Source organism: Thecamonas trahens (genome assembly GCF_000142905.1).
Source record: "Thecamonas trahens ATCC 50062 unplaced genomic scaffold supercont1.26, whole genome shotgun sequence".
In the NCBI taxonomy this organism is placed as follows: Eukaryota; order Apusomonadida; family Apusomonadidae; genus Thecamonas; species Thecamonas trahens.
In genome coordinates, this window is record NW_013657654.1 from 70,471 (window position 1) to 87,427 (window position 16,957).

The 16,957-nt window shown below is 64.7% G+C and overlaps 7 protein-coding genes across 7 annotated transcripts; 4 read left to right on the forward strand and 3 right to left on the reverse strand.

The window, feature by feature from the left end:
- Window positions 1-139: 139 nt before the first annotated feature.
- AMSG_11942 (uncharacterized protein) lies at window positions 140-1,753 on the forward strand (the record flags this gene model as incomplete). The annotated part of the gene is made up of 2 exons (XM_013901988.1): window positions 140-819; window positions 986-1,753. The coding sequence occupies exons 1-2, from the start codon at window positions 184-186 to the stop codon at window positions 1,751-1,753; spliced, it is 1,404 nt and encodes a 467-aa protein (XP_013757442.1). The 5' UTR covers window positions 140-183.
- Window positions 1,754-1,771: 18 nt separating this feature from the next.
- Window positions 1,772-3,448, forward strand: AMSG_06129 (ubiquitin-conjugating enzyme E2-16 kDa). Its single transcript, XM_013901878.1, has 4 exons — window positions 1,772-2,056; window positions 2,467-2,587; window positions 2,938-2,962; window positions 3,067-3,448. The coding sequence occupies exons 1-4, from the start codon at window positions 2,006-2,008 to the stop codon at window positions 3,341-3,343; spliced, it is 474 nt and encodes a 157-aa protein (XP_013757332.1). The 5' UTR covers window positions 1,772-2,005; the 3' UTR covers window positions 3,344-3,448.
- Window positions 3,449-3,895: 447 nt separating this feature from the next.
- AMSG_06130 (Rap1 GTPase-activating protein 1) lies at window positions 3,896-7,419 on the reverse strand. Its single transcript, XM_013901879.1, has one exon. The coding sequence runs from the start codon at window positions 6,348-6,350 to the stop codon at window positions 4,809-4,811; it is 1,542 nt and encodes a 513-aa protein (XP_013757333.1). The 5' UTR covers window positions 6,351-7,419; the 3' UTR covers window positions 3,896-4,808.
- Window positions 7,420-7,844: 425 nt separating this feature from the next.
- On the forward strand, window positions 7,845-9,775 carry AMSG_06131 (leucine-rich repeat containing protein; the record flags this gene model as incomplete). The annotated part of the gene is made up of 2 exons (XM_013901880.1): window positions 7,845-9,698; window positions 9,734-9,775. The coding sequence occupies 2 exons, from the start codon at window positions 7,845-7,847 to the stop codon at window positions 9,773-9,775; spliced, it is 1,896 nt and encodes a 631-aa protein (XP_013757334.1).
- Window positions 9,776-9,814: 39 nt separating this feature from the next.
- On the reverse strand, window positions 9,815-11,820 carry AMSG_06132 (uncharacterized protein; the record flags this gene model as incomplete). The annotated part of the gene is made up of 2 exons (XM_013901881.1): window positions 9,815-10,717; window positions 10,780-11,820. The coding sequence occupies 2 exons, from the start codon at window positions 11,818-11,820 to the stop codon at window positions 9,815-9,817; spliced, it is 1,944 nt and encodes a 647-aa protein (XP_013757335.1).
- A 47-nt stretch (window positions 11,821-11,867) lies between these two features.
- AMSG_06133 (uncharacterized protein) lies at window positions 11,868-13,383 on the forward strand (the record flags this gene model as incomplete). The annotated part of the gene is made up of 2 exons (XM_013901882.1): window positions 11,868-12,043; window positions 12,828-13,383. The coding sequence occupies 2 exons, from the start codon at window positions 11,868-11,870 to the stop codon at window positions 13,339-13,341; spliced, it is 690 nt and encodes a 229-aa protein (XP_013757336.1). The 3' UTR covers window positions 13,342-13,383.
- On the reverse strand, window positions 13,321-16,921 carry AMSG_11943 (uncharacterized protein). Its single transcript, XM_013901989.1, has 2 exons — window positions 15,306-16,921; window positions 13,321-14,964 (listed from the first exon to the last, which is right to left on the reverse strand). The coding sequence occupies exons 1-2, from the start codon at window positions 16,306-16,308 to the stop codon at window positions 13,367-13,369; spliced, it is 2,601 nt and encodes an 866-aa protein (XP_013757443.1). The 5' UTR covers window positions 16,309-16,921; the 3' UTR covers window positions 13,321-13,366.
- Between the last annotated feature and the right edge of the window lie 36 nt (window positions 16,922-16,957).

The following is a 16,957-nucleotide window of genomic DNA, read 5'->3' on the forward strand; positions in this document are numbered from 1 at the left end:
CACCGTCTGCACTTGGGTGTGCGCCGGCAAGTAGCTCACCACACCACAGCAGAAGAAGGCCGTCACACCGCGAGCCGGCCGTGTGTCTGATCGCCTGTGATCGCACGTGATCATGGCCCACAGCCACCACTCTCTCCCCTCCCCCGCCACCAGCTAGCCAACCAGCCAGCCAGCCAACAAGCCATGGCTGTAGCGCGCACTACCCCAGCCACCTGCAAGATTGCGGTGCGCGCAGCGGCAAACAGCCTGCTTGCTAGCATCTCGCCTGTCGACATCGCCAGCGAGTCTGCCGACGTGGCGGCCCGAGTCCTTGCCCACCCTGCCTACGCTGGTGCCACCTCGGTTGCCATGTATGTCTCGATGGAACGTGAGCTGGACATCAGCGCTGTGGCTCGCGACGCCTTTGCAAGTGGCAAGAGAGTCTATCTTCCTCGGATGGTCGGCAAGGGCAAGCCGTTACAGATGGCTGCTGTCGATGGCTGGGACGAGTTCTGCAATCTCCCGGAGACTGTGTGGGGCATTCCCCAGCCCGGTCCCGACGCGCCTGTCGCCGACCACGTCGATCTTGTCCTTGTCCCTGGTCTTGTCTTTGATCCTCTCGCCCTCACCCGCTGCGGCCGCGGTGCCGGCTACTACGATCGCACCCTCTCGGGCATGGCTGCTGCTGCCGCCACTTCTGACGCACCGCCACCGTTCAAGCTCGCAGTTGGTCTCTCCTGTGCCGCATGGGCGGTCGTCCAGCGCGCCCTTGCATCATCCGATGGCACCCCCGTTCCTGATGCCCTTCCCATCACCGAGTACGATGTTCTGATGGACGACGTGCTCCTCGGAGCGACAGCAACGCGCAGCCCATAGCCAGAGTCCAAACTCGAGCACACACTCAACCCCCCCCCCTCCCCCCCCCCCCTCCCCTTCCTCCCCCGCCACACACGCCACCACCTATCCCTTGCCCACCATGGAACACACGCTCGCCCAGGGCATGCAGGTCTACACTTTGGTCAAGCCAGTGGTGCTCAACATCAATGGCCTCCACCCAGCGCTTCCGCTGCTCGACATGGCCAAGTCGCTCACCATCCCGTACCTCTTCCGGCTCAAGGCACAGAAGCAGTCGTGGGTCCAGCAGCTAGTGGCGATCGTGCTCTGCTGCTTGGGAGGCACCACGTTAACTGGAATCCTTCTCGGTCAACCGCCATCGTGGGTCTGCTCGCTCAACACCTTCCCCACCTACGTCCTCGGCTACCTGCTGGTCAACGCGGCGCCCGGCGACCTGGTCTGGCGTCTGCTCCAGTTTGCCCCGCTCCACGAAGCGCTTCTGTTGGTGGATGCCTTTGCCTGGGGCACCGCCATCACCTCGTGGGGCGTCGACAAGGCTATCGCTGCCGATCACGCCATGGTCGCCTCCTCACCCTGGGCCGCCCTCCTCTGTGGCATCCTCTCCGGCACCGGCGGCGGCATCCTCAACGAGTCCTTCCACCTCATGCACTCCAAGTGGCACTTTTCCACCCCGGACTCGCTCGCCGTCCCCTCCTTTGCCATCCGTGTCGCCATGATCGCATCGCCGGCCTACTACCTCCTGCACAATCCGCACAACTACTCGTGGCTCCCCACCATCCTCTCCCGCGACGACGCCAAGATGCTCATCATCATCACCATCGCCCTCCTCGCCCTCTCCAAGAACTGGTTCTGGGGCCAGATCGCCGACGAGTCTGCCGACAACAAGTCCAACCCCAAGTCCAAGTCAAAGGCCGAGTAGTCCTCACCTCTCCCCTCTCCCCGCCTCCCCGCCCAATCGGTTGCGACATCGCGACACAAGCCATCGCGACAGAGTCAACAGCGGCACAGTCGATGGCGCCAACATCGCGACATCGCGACATTGCGACACTTGCACTTGCACCTGCTTCCCTGCTCAAAACCGGGAGCCGTCTTGCCCTTCCCGCCCACCAACCGGTCCCCACCACAAACTCCGCCACACGGTGGCATTAATCGTTTAAGCGTTTATCGTTGAATGAAGCCACACCTCTCCACACACACAATGGCTCTTCGTCGCATTCAGAAGGTACGCACCCTCCCTCCCTCCCCCCCCCCCCCTGCACTCGTCCATGTCCCCCTACCACCAACTCCACCTCTTCCTCCCTCTGCCCCACCCCACCCCCTCCTCCTCCCTCCCTCCCTCCCTCCCTCCCCCTCCCCCCTCCCCCTCCCCTCTCCCTCTCCCACTCCTGCTGGCCCAGCCGTGAATGCGGTTCCTTCGCCATGTCGCAAACCTTGGCTGGCTCTGCCACCATTTTTTCGCCACCCAATGAATGGTCCTTTGAACCTTCATGACGACAGCAGGTCGGCCCGCAGTAGTATGCCCTTGTGTGGGCGGGGGGAGGAAGGGGGGAAAGTGCTATGGTCACGGTCTGTAGCTGGTGATGGTGAGCATGGTGACTCACTCAAGAAGGTGTTATGCTTGGGTGAGTGTAGGAGCTGCAGGACCTCGCAAAGGACCCGCCGGCCAACTGCTCGGCTGGCCCGCGTGACGAGAGCGACCTCTACCGCTGGCAGGCGACCCTGGTCGGCCCGGAGGATTCTCCCTACGCCGGTGGTACGCCATTCCCGTGCCCTTCCCGCCCACCTACTTTATCTCCTCCCTCCTGCTTCCCGCTGCCTCCCCTCCCCCCCCCTCCCCCCAACCTCCCTCCCCCCCCCTCTTTGCCTCCGCCTCTGCCGGCTGCAAACCCCGCCGCTGCCGGCCGCGTCATACGCCGGCCTGCCTTCCATGCATGATCAATTCGGACCTTCCAAATATGACCCCCCACCACGCCCCCCCCCCCTCTCCACGCCCTCCACCACCCCTACCACCCCGACCACCCCTACCACCCCCCCCCTCCCTCCCTCCGTCGCACACCCACTCACCCCTCACCCTCGTCTCTCCTCGGCCCGTTCTGTCTCCAGGCGTCTTCACACTCGACATTCTGTTGTAGGTTTTTTCTTGCCTCTCCCTCTCCCCCCCTTCCCCCTCCCCCTCCCCTCCCCTCCCGCACACACACACTCACGCCACACTCCATACATGCGCATCCACAGCCCGACGGACTACCCGTTCAAGCCGCCGAAGATCCAGTTCACCACTAAGATTTACCACCCGAACGTCAACTCGAATGGAGGCATCTGCCTTGACATCCTCAAGAGCCAATGGTCACCTGCACTGACCATCTCCAAGGTCCTTCTCTCCATCTGCTCGCTGCTCACCGACCCGAACCCGGATGACCCGCTTGTGGCCTCCATCGCCGACGTCTACAAGACCAACCGGGCCAAGTACGATCAGACCGCTCGCGAGTGGACCACCAAGTACGCCATGTGAGGCGGGCTTGGTCGAGTCTGTGCAGCCGCCGCTCCGACGACTGTGCTCGACGCCGCCAGCACGCTCTCTCTCGCTTGCCCCTGCTCCTGATCTCTTTGTGATGCGCATAAAGTTGTTTGCTCCCACGCCTGCCCCTCTACGAATCGTCCGAGTTCGAGTCCGAGTCCGACTCGTCCGACGACGAGAACGACACCGAAGCTCCGGCGACCGCCAGCCGCGCCAGCTCGGGCGGCGGCGGCTTGGGCGGCGGGCCCGTGCTGTTGTTGCTTGCGCTCGCGGCCGCGCTTCCGTCGCCAGCGTTCCCGCTGCCGTCCGGCACGCTGGCGCCGCTGGCCTCGGCCTCGGCCGCCAGCGCCTCCAGGTCCTCCGGCTCGGCGTACTGGGCGAGGTTCGCCAGGTCGATGCCTGGCTTGGCCAGCGTCTGGTACGCCTGCCGCCCAATCGTTCGGGTCGCCTTGCTCTTCTTCTTCTTCTTCTTCTTCTTGCGCTTGCGGCGGCGACGGCGGCGGCGGGCCGTAGTTTCTTCGCTCGCCTCGCCGCTCTGGCCGGCATCACCTGCCCCGCCCAAGGCCGGCTCCGCCGGCGCTGCCACGGGAGCCACAGCCACGGGCGTCGAAGCCGGCGACGCCGAGTCATCTTCCTCCTCCTCGTCGTCATCGTCGTCGTCGCCGTCGTCATCGTCGTCGTCATCGTCATCGTTCTCGCCGTCGTCGGCGTCGATGCCAAACGCTGCGTCTGCTGGACCACGTCATAGATGACAGTCTCCTCGTCCGAGGCAACGCCAACGAGCATGCCGACCTTGGTCGAGTACAGCTGGAGCGCGCCCATGCCCGGCAGCTCAATAACCGACCAGACGAGGCCCGAGTCGACCGAGCGGACCTCGATGCGGCCCGCGGGCCCGCCCGAGAGGAGGCCGAGCACAAACGGGGCCCGGTGGACAGTGGAGATGACAAAGCCGCTCCACTCGAGGTCGTACGGCCGCGAGCGGCGGGCAGTCGACCGTTCGACAAACCGCGAGTACTGGTCAAATGTGCAGAGGAGCTCGCCGTTGCCGAGCGAGATGATGTCGGCGGCTGTCGCTCGCGGTTTGACGTTCTTGAACTTGAGGATCTTGGTCACAGCAAACGTGCCATTGTCCTTGGCCGAGAGGAGCCAGAAGCCCTTGACGTGGCCCACCCCCAGTCGCCGTGGCGCAGGTACCGGAGCACTGTCGCCGACGACGGGAGATCGACGCGCTTGGTCTTGTGGAACGACGACTCGATCCACTCAAAAATGCCCAGCGACGACGAGATCGACGAGACGATAAACTCGCCCGCGCGCGTCGAGCCAAACGCGTGGAGCGACGAACCCTTCGAGCCCTTGATCTCCAGCGGCTGCCACGGGCCGATGGCCGAGACGTAAAACACAACTAGGACGCCTGACTTGGCCACTTGCGAGATAACGAGGCCGAGCGACTCGATGACCGTCACGCCTGACATCGGTGTCCGCGCCATGATGGCGCGCGCTCCGTCGTCGCCGATGTTCTCGATGTGGAACGGCGCGCCCCGCGACGAGTACAGCGCGGTCGAGCCCCAGAGATCAAAGGCGACGACGGCGCCGCGGAGCGCCGTGAACCGCGTCGCGGCAAAGCCCTCATAGTTGTGGTCGAGCATGCGGATGGCCGACCGCGGGCCACCGCCGCCCACCCCGCTGCCCAGCCGCGGCTTGAGCTCCAGCGGCGGTGTCGTCTTGGGCCCCTTGCCCTTGGCCGGCTTGGCCTTGGCCTTCTCGTAAAGCCCGGCGAGCGTGATCTCCTGCGTCCGCTTGAACTTGTCCACGAAAGTGGTGCCCGAGCGGAGCGCCACCCGCTCCGCGTTGACGAGCTTGGTGAGGAGAAAGTCAACAAAGGCGTCGTCGGCGTTCCACACCGCAGACGGCGTCGGCGGGCCAAACGGCCGCACGCAGTCCTGTCGCGCAAACTGGACCAGGTACTGCCCCGGCTTGGGGCCCGGCTGGACCACCGCGTAGCAGTGGAGGAACTGGCAGTGGATCGCATCCGGTGAGTACGGCGTTCGTCCGTCGGTAAACACAATCGCCACAATGTCGTTGCCAATCTGCCGCTTCCGCTGCACCTCCTGCCCCGAGTTTTCGCGGTCGTGCGGGAGCTCGGCGCGACGTGGAACATGACGTCGTAGCCGCGGACCTGTGCAAAGAGCGAGTAGTCGCCGGTCCCGCCGGCATCGACGTCGAGCCCGGCTCGGTACCCGTCCCAACCCTTGAGCGGAACCCGCGTTCCGATGAGATTGGTAAACGCCACAAAGGCTGCGTCCAGCCCGTTTGGCGACGGATCGTAGTCGTTGGCGAGGAACTCAGTCTCGCACGTCTGGCCCTCGCGGACGTACACCAGGCCAAACTTGTACTTACGCGGCAGGTACGAGTCCTCGAGCTTGGCAAGCTCGGCCGCATGCCGCTGCTGGTTGAGGATGACCATCTTCTTGGCCGCCGACGCGTACTCGGGCTTGACCGCCGTGAGCACGGCCTTCAGCTGCGCCTTGGCCGACCCGGCCTTGGAGCCCTCGTCGAGCGGTGGGAAGAGGAGCCGGTAGTTACCGGTCCGCGCCCACACAATCGCCCGCAGCGTCCGCGCCCCGGCACCCTCCCACACCAGACTCACCGCCATCGGCCCGTAGCTCTTGTCGCTGCCCACAAAGTTGGTGTGCTCCTTGTGCGCAAAGTACTCGCGATACCAGCCGACAGCGTCGTCGTCGTCCTCGACGAGCACGTTGAACGAGGCCTTGTCGCGCCACACCCGCTCGTCCACAGGCTCAATCGTCCACCCGCCTGCAGGCTTGAGGAGGCCGAGCGGGGACTCGGGGCAGTGGTCCGGAACCCCACCGAGCGCCCCGAGCGCCGCTGCCTGGGTCGCCCGCGCTGCCGCCACACGCGCCGTCACCTGAAGCTCGGTAGCAATGTCAGTCTCGTCGGCTTCGTCGCCCGACGACGTGTACTCCGAGTCGTTGTTGCCCATGCCCCAAACGACGCAGGATACTCGCTCTCCGACATGGCCCCGTGGAGCGTCGACGATGAGCCCGACGGCGTCGACGGCGAGACAACCGTCTCGAGTGAGCGCGGCCCGATGATGGCTCCGGCGCCAAGCTCAACCTCGCTGTTCCCGACCTGCCCGCCGCCGCCAGACTCATCATCGCTGTCCGAATCTTCAGAGTCCGACTCGTCCGAGTCCGACTCGTCGGCGCTGCCGCCGGCAGCTGCTGAGCCGCCTGCGGCGAGCGCCGCCTGAGCCGACGACCGGGCAGCAGCCTCCTCCTGGCGCGCGAGCGAGCGCTTGCGAATAGCGTCGTCGATGGACTCGTCGTCAACGTCGGTCAGTTCGATGCCGAGCTCGGCAATGCGCTTTGCGGCCCAGATGCGCTTGACCCAGAGGTTGCGATCGCGCGGGGAAGAGGCAAGGAGCGTGATGAATCGCGACTTCTTGCCTGCGCCATAAGCGATGGAGAAGGCGCAATGAGCCGAGTCGTCCTTGAGACCCGATGGCACACCATCGACCGGAAGCACATCGTTGATGATATCCATGCTCAACCTCTTGATGGGAGTTTTGTCGGTAATGTTCGTCCGGTAGGTGACCTCTCCGTTGCGGAGGTCAAACCATCGCAGCTTCCACCCGCGGAACTTTTTGCCAGGATGCTTTCTCAGCCAGCCCTTGGCCGAGGCATGGGGCAAGGCTGCCTTGAGTGCCGCCATCTGTATGTCGTTCTTTGCTTGCCCATTCCCACAGCCACCACTGCCACCGCCACCACCACCACCACCACCACCACCACCACCACCACCACTACCGCTGCTTCCGTTGCCTCCACCACTTCCCCCTCCTCCCGTCCCTGTCCCAGTCCTGGTCCCTCCTCCACCACCGCTGTTGGCCCCGCTTGCTTTCCGCTGCTGACGGAGCGCTCGCTTCTTGGTACGAATGGTTCGAAAGGCAAAGCCACGTTGCTGGCCCTTGCCTCCACTGCTTGACATGCTTTTGCTTGGTGGGAGAAAAAAAATGGACGTCCCTCTCTCACCCGCTCTGTTGCCCCCCTTGCGTGCGGTGTCCGTCGTACTCGGTTCGCGGGCGAGTTGCGAAGCAAACGCGGTGTGTGCGTGCCTGTCGTTTGATTCGCCGGCCTTCTTCCATGTTCTGTATATAATTGTACATTCGCCATCGATTGCAGAGTCCGACGAGTGGTGGCCACTCGCCAACAGCCAGCCGACAAACTGCCAATCAATGCTTATGTTGCCGGACTTGGTGGCACCTCAACTGGCGCCAGCACCTCGCTCTCTTGGGCCTCCCAAACACACACACACACACGCACACGTACATAGACACAGCCCGGACCACCATGGCAAGTAGCCGACACACAGGCGTGTCTACCGTCCATAGAATGCTCTCTCTCGACGACAAAAAGCCGTGGCTGAAGCGCTCCATGCCGCTGGCCAGCAAGGCCGACATGAGCTCGTCCTCGCCTCGATGTCGCTTCCTGTGCTACCCAAGCCGCTCGCTGCCCTCACCGATCTCATGCGGCTGGACCTCTCACACAACATGCTCGCTGCTGAGGATGCGCTGCTCCCGCTGACGCACTTGACCAGACTCACCGATCTGCATCTCTCGCACAACGCCCTCGCCGCGCTCCCGCCCCGCCTCGCCTCCCTTACCTCGCTCACGGCCCTCGCCGCAAACTCCAACTTTCTCACATCGCTCCCAGAGAGCTTCTCGGCGCTCAAGCGGCTGGAGACGCTGTTTCTGTGGACAAACAAGATCGAGACTCTGCCGCCGGCCATCGTCCACATGACATCGCTCACCGAGCTCCATCTCAATGACAACGAGATGGTCGCCCTCCCGGCCGAGCTGGCAAGCCTACCGCGCCTGGCAACACTCGCCGTGCGCTCAAACAGCTTGACTACGCTGCCGATGGCCCTCGGATCGGCGCCGGCGCTCACGGTGCTCGATTTGGCGCATAACTCTCTGACAGACATCCCACCAAGTCTCTCGGGCCTTGCCGGGCTCAAACGGCTCGTGCTCCGCGGCAATCCGCTCCGCGAACTGCCTCCGGCGCTTGGCGCGCTTGGCGCGACGACCGAACTCGACGTCAAGGTTGCACCCGACGCTGCCGCGGCGACGGCCATGGCTGGCGGCTCCTCGTCGCTCGCCGCTACCCTCCGATTCAACGCGCTCATGCAGGCCATCGAGTCCGGATCCTGCAGCGACGTCGCCGCTGCGCTCGCGCCCGATGCTGCAGGCAACTCGCCGGTGCTCACAGGGACCAACGCTGCCGGCGAGAGGCCTCTCTACCTTGCGGTCCGCCTTGGCCGTCTCGACGTCGTCGAGCTGCTGCTCGCCGCCAACGCCGACGTGGAGGCCAAAGCCAACACCCGCGCCGAGCTCGCGCCGCTCCATGTTGCCGCCATGCTCGGCTTTTACAACCTGGCGCAGAAGCTCATCCGCGCCGGCGCGGCAGCTTCGGTCCTCTGCGCCCACCGGCGGACGCCGCTTCACTACGCCGCGCTCTACGGTCACGCCGACATGGCGCTCCTCCTCCTCCACGACTCGGTCGATGCCCATGCTGCCGACGAGCTCGGCTTCACCGCCCTTCATACTGCAGCTCAGGCCGGCCAGCTTGCTGTCGTCGAGGTTCTTCTCGACCACACCGAAACCGAGGCACTCGTCGCTGCGCTCGACGACGAGTCCGCCACTGCGCTGCATGTCGCCGCCGCCGCCGGCCGGGACGCCATCTGCCGCAAGCTCCTCGCCGCCGGCGCAGAGCTCGACGCCCGCGACGCTGCAGGCCGCAGCCCGCTGCACCTCGCTGCCACAGCCGGTCACGCCGCCGTCGGCAACCTGCTCCTGGCCGCCAAAGCCGAGGTCGATGAGCCTGATACTGCCGGCGAGACGCCGCTTCTCCACGCTGCCCGCTCCGGCTCGGTCGCCCTTGTCGGCGCTCTGCTCAAGGCGCTTGCCTTGCCCGAGACTGTGAGTGCCGCCGGCGAGACCGCTCTGCACCTCGCCGCCGCCGCCGGGCATGCCGACGTCATCGCCACCCTCTTGCCGTATGCGTCCGAAGGCGAGCTGAACATGCGCAACGACGCGTCGTGGACGCCGCTCCACTGTGCAGCGTGGGCCGGCCACACAGACGCTGTAGCCACGCTCGGCGCTGCACCTGGCGTCGACGTCAACGCGCTCACCTGCTTCGCCGACTCGCCGCTGCATCTGGCCGCCCTGCTCGGCCACACTCGCGTAGTCTGCGTACTTCTCGACGCTCACGCCGAAGTCGGCATCGTCAACGATGCCGGCGAGACTGCGCTCGAGCTCGCATACGAGCCAGCCGTCATCACGGCGCTCTCCGACGCGTCGACGTCCAGCGTGGCCATGGTCAACTCCACAACTCGGCTCCGCGACCGTGAGCTCGCCGTGGCTGCCGCCGAGCTCTTTTGACTTTAAGCTCAAGTCCCGGTCGCTGGGTCGTAGTCAAAGCCTGGGTGGCGGTTGTAGGCAATGTCGAGCGGCTCGAGTGAGGCGTAGCCGCGTAGGATGAGACCGATCCGATCCAGGGCCGGCGCCGAGGCGTTAAAGTCGCGACGGATGTTGGCCCACGAGAAGACGTCGACAAAAGCGCGAAGCGTCCAATGATCGTGGCCCAGACCTGACGAGAGGTGGTACATGCAGGTGTCGATAGGGTGGATCATGAGCTCAATGAGGACCGAGCCCGGTGGCATAAAGAGGACGCCGGTAAAGTGTGAGCCCGTAAACCCGATGACCATGTTGGCAGTCATCCACGTTGCGACCTGGTCCTGCCACGGCAGGAGGCCAGGTGCAAACTCTTTGACCCAACCGCCTGGCGGGCCGGCGTCGACGAGCGGCTGGATAAAGGCGATGAGCTCGTCAATGTTGATAAAGTTGCGCCCGTTGACGTGCTGCGCCACAAGGACCCGCAGCGGCGCCGATGGCGGAGCCGCGTCGCTGGCCGGCTCGACACCGTCGACCAAGACCGACCGCGCCAGCGGCGGCGCCACTTCGACCTCGAGCCCAAACTTGTGCATGGTGAACGCGGTGATTGACGCCGCAATGGTCCGCAGAATGTCCAGCGGCGGCGTGCTCTTGAGGTGGTACGGGCCGAGCCCGACATCAAGGACCACGTCGGCGACAATGAGGTGGGTATCGCGCGAGACGAACCGCGCCCAGAGCGACCTGACCGCTTCGTTCGTCTCCTCGCTCCACGGATCGTCGAAGCGGTAGCGGAAGATGGCCTCAATCGATGTGGTGGCATGTGGCCCAAGAACGTTCTCTAGATACGCGTTGGGGTGCTCGATGAGGAGGTCGACCACGTAGAAGAGCTTCGCAAACTTCTCGACCGTCATGTGAAAAAGTGGTGGCCATACAGCGTCCGACACTTGATGAGGATGGGGACGTAGAGGACTTCGCGATCGGGCATGCCTTCAAACAGGAGTGTGCCGTTCTCGTCGCGTTCGAGTCGCGGCGGGATCGAAGCCCCTCGCGCGTCCATGTCCTCGGACGAAGTCATTGCAAACGGAAACTCGGCCGAGAAGAAACGACCAGCCGACTCGCGCGCGGCCGGCAGCAGCTCGACGTAGCTGTCATGTCGTTCCGAGTAGTACGAGAGCCAAAAGCGGTCGAGGATGCCATTGGAGTCTGTCCCCCATGCCAATGCCTTGGGTAGCGCCGCCGCATATATCCACCGCGGGACGTAGAGCGCGTCGTTCGACCGAGGCCAGACCCGCATGCTCCGCGGAAACGCTCTCGCATATTCAAACGCTGCCTCGAACGAGAGCGCGTCGCCATCAGCATGGAGGTACTCGCCCTCGAGCGGCGGGTGGCACCAGTACGCATGCTCAATGTGCTTCATATCGCGGCACCAGTTGTCGCGATCCGAGGCGTGGAGGAAAAGCGGCGCAGCACGGAGGACAGGCTTGATCTCCGAGACACAGGCGAGCATGGCGCCGGCCTCATTGCGGATCTTGCCGTCGACCGTAAGCTCGCCTACAAAGTCGTGGACAAGCCGAAGCGGGCCCTTGTCACCGGTGATAAACGCACCGACAGTGAAGTTGGCCACTGCTTCCTCCATCGAGATGAGCCGAGCCTCGGCTCCGGCCTCCTCAAACAGCTTGCGAACAGCAGGCACAAGTTTGCAAGTCATCGAGCGCGCAGTCTCGCGGCTGCCCATGTACGCCACCACAGCGTCGCGGATCTCTGGCACCCGGGCCTTGGGGAGGAGGAGCGCGCACAACGGACGGTTCTTGAGGATGGTCGGTGGATTGTTGAGCGCATACGGATCGTCGCACGGCTCGCCCGCCGCCAGGGCAGCCTCGATCTCCTCCAGCTGCTCCGCCTCGACAGACTTTGCGAACTCTGCCTCCAGCGCGACATCCACCGTCTCCGCCCAATGCCCAACCAGAGGCATGCCCTGAGTCTTGACTTCCCAAGGCGTCATGGGAAGTCGAGGCGCGGGTGCCGGAGTTGCTGATGACGGAGGGGGCGATGTCGGCGATGTCGGCGACGTCGGCGATGTCGGCGACGTCGGCGATGTCGGCGACGTCGGCGATGTCGGCGACGTCGGCGATGTCGGCGACGTCGGCGATGGCGGCGATGGCGGCGATGGCGGAGGTGATACTTGCTCAGCACTTGGACCAGGTTGATTCGCTTGCGGAGGAGGCGTTGGCGGTACCTCACCCGGCTCACTCGACTTGATCGGCTCAGTCGGCTTGGCCAAATCGCCGACGCGGCGACGGAGAGGATGTACGGGGCTCTTCTTGAGGCCCAAACTCGACCACACCACCGACACGGCCACCACCGCCATCACCGCATACATCATGACATGCCTCAGTCGGCGTGTCAGTCGGTATGTCATGCTTCTCTGCTTTTCTAGCTGTGGGATGGGGAGTGGCGGTGAGGTGGGGTGAGGTGATGTGATGTGTGTGTGTGTGGGGGGGGGGGGGGTGGCGGTGGCGGTGGCGGTGGCGGTGGCGGGCAAGGGCGGGGCGAATGACCGCAATTATGGCGGCAAATGCGGCTGCTGCAGCAAATGCGCGCGGCTGCTCCTGCTGCCGCGTCGAGCTAACACCTGACGCAAGACAGCACAGAGAGGTTGACTATGTTTGCCCGTGCAGCTCGTGCCACTCGCATGTACGCCCACTTACCGAAGGAGAGAGAACATGTGTAGAGGTGGTAAGGGAGTGATGGCAAGCAAAGGTCTGCCATGGTCTGTCTCGCGCATGACCCGTATCACCCTCGTTGGTCATGGCGGGCGTGGCCGGTCCGTGAGGTGCCGCTCCGGGTGCCCCATCCTGGTGTGGAAGGGGACACCCCCTGTCCGCCCGGTGAGTGTGATACAGAACATGGGATATGACTCACATACGCGTACATGTCTTTGCTATCTCTGGGTCGAGCTAGGCCGCGCCTCGTTGCCCAGTGGAGAAGAGCCGCTCGGGTGGCCTCCAGTCCGTCGACAAGCCGCTGGCTGGCGGCCGGCATGGCGACGGTGTGCGGGAGTGTGATGGTGCCGGCCCGCGTTGTCTGTGCCCCTGCAGTGGTGGCTGACACTGCTGATGCCGCAAAGGCTTGGCTCCCTGCAGATGCCATCAAGAACGACGCCCTCGTCATCGACCTCTCCATCGAGGAGGAGGACTCGATGTGGGCTACCGTCGACCGTGCCCTCTCTGGCCCGATGCATCTGTTTCTGCTCGGCGCAGGCGGCTCCGGCGTTGTCGTTGGCATGGTCTTTGGCGCATTGACCTTTGGTGCCGCCTTTGTCATCACCACTCTCTCTGCCTTCGCTACCACCCTCGTCTACAATGGCCATGTCACCGTCACTTGGGGCGGCGAGACGCTCACCAACGCACTCGCCTCACGTACAAAGACCATCCAGAACAAGCTTGAGCAGCTCGCTCGCATTGAGATCCCCATCGCTGCTGCCTTTGGTGCTGGCTTTCTCCTTGGCGTCAAGGTCCTTTAGCCTCATTCCGTCCAGCTACACCATATTACACCTGCTCCCCTGTCTTCCACCCCGCTAGCATCGCTACAACCTCGTCGTGGCCCTCATCGCCTGCGTACTCGAGCGCTTGAGCCAGCACCACTGCCGGCACCGGACCGGCACCTGCCACAAGCGCCACCACGGCGCCGTGCCCATTGCACGCGGCCGCAATGAGCGCCTCGTATCCACGCACGCTTGCATCCGTCCGCACATCGCCGAGCAATGCGCGAACCACGTCGACATGCCCCAGCTCAGCCGCATGAACAAGCGCGTACCCGTCGCTCACATTCGGATCAACTCGCCCGTCAGCGAGGAACACCGCGACCGTCTCCGCGCTACCAGAGACTGCAGCAAGGGCCCACGCCGCGTACCCATCGCGTGCCACATCCACCCGGCTGTCGCCGAGAAGGAGCGCCACAATACCAGCATGCCCACCCTGTGCCGCCACCCGCAGCGGCTCACCGCCGCGCACGTCCGGATCGATCGTCGGCGCAGCCAGCAGCAGCGCCGCCACCTCGTCGCGCCCATGGAGCGCCGCAGACACAAGCGCCGCGCCCTGCGCGTGGTTGGCATCGAATCGCGGGTCGGTCACAAGCTGGGCAGCCACTACTGCGTGGCCGGCACGCGTTGCCGCCTCCAGCGCCCGCTGCCCGTCCGCTTCCGGATCAATCCGGCCATCGGCGAGTAGCACCGCCACCGCGTCACACGATCCGGCCGCCGCCGCTGCTGCCAGTGCCCGGTTCCCGGTTGTAAAATCGTACTTGCCACCGACTCGCTCCAGCATTCGCGCCAGCAAGTTGCCGCGATCAGCCGCCGCCGCCGCCACCACTGCGGCGTACTCGCGAGTCGCCACCGCGCACGACTCGTGCTCCAGCAGCTCCGCTGCCATGTCAAAGTTACCGGCCTCGGCCGCCAGCACCAGCGCTGCACCGAGCTCCCACGAGTCTTTCTCGACCGAAGCCATGAGGAGAATATCGACCACATCACGCGCCGCCGGCGCCTGGAGCGAGCCCGACGCCACCGCGACCGCACCCCAAAGCGCGTACTCGTGGATCGACGACGGCCGTGCCCATCGCCCGCCAACATCCACCGGCGCTGCCCACGGCGGCGCCTCCGGCCGTCGCACCTCCCACGGCCGCCACGTCTCAAACGACGACATAGCCTCCATCACGAATCGCGGCGGCGACGCCGGCCCCAGGTACGATCGTCCGCGCGGCAGCGCCCGCATCCGCTCGGCTCGGCTCCGGTGCGCCCGCCGCGGTCCCAGCCCACACCGATACCGCACCTCCGAAACAACTTCGCCCAAAAGATGTCCTCGCTGCGACTCGGGTGACGGCGCAGAGACCAGGGAGGCCGACGGTCCGGCCTCGGCCACGGCCTGCTTCCGACTCATCTTCAGCTGCGCCCTCAAAATCGACCGTGTGGCGAACCACAGGTTGTAGCGGACCGTCAGATCAAGATCAAGTGATGTGTGCATCCGCGCCGCCGCAAACGGATCCGCCAGAAATACGTAGTACAGCCGCTTGGACGAGCGGGCGAGAGCGAGGACCGAGGCCGGCGGGAGTGGCGGACCGTAGGCCACCCCAAAGGCGATAATATGCAGAACTTCAGGAGGAAGTTGCTCCAAAAGCGACAGCTCATACTCTTCCCCATCTTCATCATCCATGCCGGCTCTGGGCTTTCTACCTGTCTCCATGCTCGCGCTCCGGCTTTCACAATCTTGCATGCTGTCGGCTGTCGGCACGGTCGGAGCGACAGGTGGCAGAGCCGAAACGGGTACGAGCTGATCGCAGCCGTGCCGGCAGCACCTGGGCCACTGCCGTGCCTCCCTCCCGCTCTCCTTTCCTGCCATGGGCGCTCACGCATGCACTGTCTTACTGGCAGCTACTCTGCTCTCTAAAGCTCCGTGTGCTCGCTGGAGGTGGCAATGAGGGCGCGACGGGCACGGGCGGCACGCTCGCTGGCGATGAGAGCGCGGACCTGGCTCGTGTCGCGGCAGAAGACCGCATGCGAGGTGTACGAGTGGATGAAGATGTCCGAGCCAGGGCTCTCGCCGCCAGTGATGTGGAGGTAAAGCGGTTGCGTCCGCGGTGTGACGAACATGCTCAACAGCCGTGAAAGCCACAGCACGGCGCCCGAGCTCGAGCTCAGCGGACTAGTCTCGGTAGCAGAGAGTGGGACAGCAGCAAGGAGTCGGAGCATGACATGGTCGCGGACGGCCTCGCGGACACCGCGCCCATACCGCGACTCCCGGAGTGCAGACGGGTCGAGCGCGTGCCGGACCACATAGTGTCGGACTCCTGGATCGATCACAACGTCGACCACGCCACGCTCTACCAGCGCCGGATGCGATGATAGCTCCGCGAGCGCAATCGCCGCCACTCCCAACAGCGCCTCGTGATCAAGCGGGAGGAACGGGATGGCGTAAGAGAACATTCGGTTGACGTCGACGCCCGCGTCGGCAGCAGTGCCGTACACGGCGTTGACGAGGCTGCGGACCCGCACCACAAGCTCATCGTACGTGTCATGAGCCGACATCGACTCTTTGCCAAAATCAGAGATAAAGACAAAGACCGCCCGCGACGTCTGCACCCGTTCGCCGCCATCCATCACGTACGGCGTCTCGGTAAACCGCGCCAGCGACCGGATGATGTCCGGGTGGACCCTGTGGAGCTCGTCAAAGATGATGAGCGACGAGGGGCAGACCCGGAGCTGTGCCACCACATCGCCATAAATCTCGTCAATGAGCGCGTCAACCGCTGCACGCGGCGGCGGCGCGCCGTCGCTCTGCGGCCGGAGCTTGAACGACCAGCCGTCGCGCTTGAGCACGCCAAGAGGGAGCAACCCGTCCTCGCGAGCGAGTGTATGCGACTCGCCACGCTGCGGAAACATAGCATGCGCCAGAATCGATGCCGCCGTCGACTTGCCCGTCCCGTGATCGCCGGCCATAAACAACACAGGGCGCCATCGGCTCCCGACCGCCACGCCTCAAACGCCGCCGGAAGCATCTTCGCAGCGTGCGGCTGGCCGACCATAAAGTTTGCCATCAGCCATCGGAGGCGACAAGCGACGCCAACCTGCGGTGGGCAGCCCGTCCGGCAAGTCCGGTGGAGGATCATGCCCATGCCCGAGCACGCCGATGCGCACGAGCCCGAGAGCGACTCGAGCGAGTCACAGACCGACGCCGCTGGTACCGGCAGCGCCGCGACTTGGCCGACCACTACCGCCAACACCAACAGAGCCAGGACCACCACGACAGCACCATGTGAAGAACAAAGCATGTCCTCTCTGCTTGTCCACTCTCTGGTGTTTTCTGCGTCAAGTGCCGCCCGGCCAAGGCCAAGCCCATTCCTCCCTCTGGCGTCGCCCACGTGTTCCGCCCGGACATCGTCACCGATGTCACCTCCATCGTCACCGAACACGCCACCGATACCATCCAGAGGCGCTGCACGCGGCATCGGAGGCCACAACACGCCTCCTGCCACAGGCATCGCCTCCTGCTTCCCATATATGGCTATCTCCTTGCCCATCTTGCCCTGCCTGCCCCCACTTTGACCCTGGTGCTCGAGTAAGGTGCCTCCTCGTGGTGTCACGCACG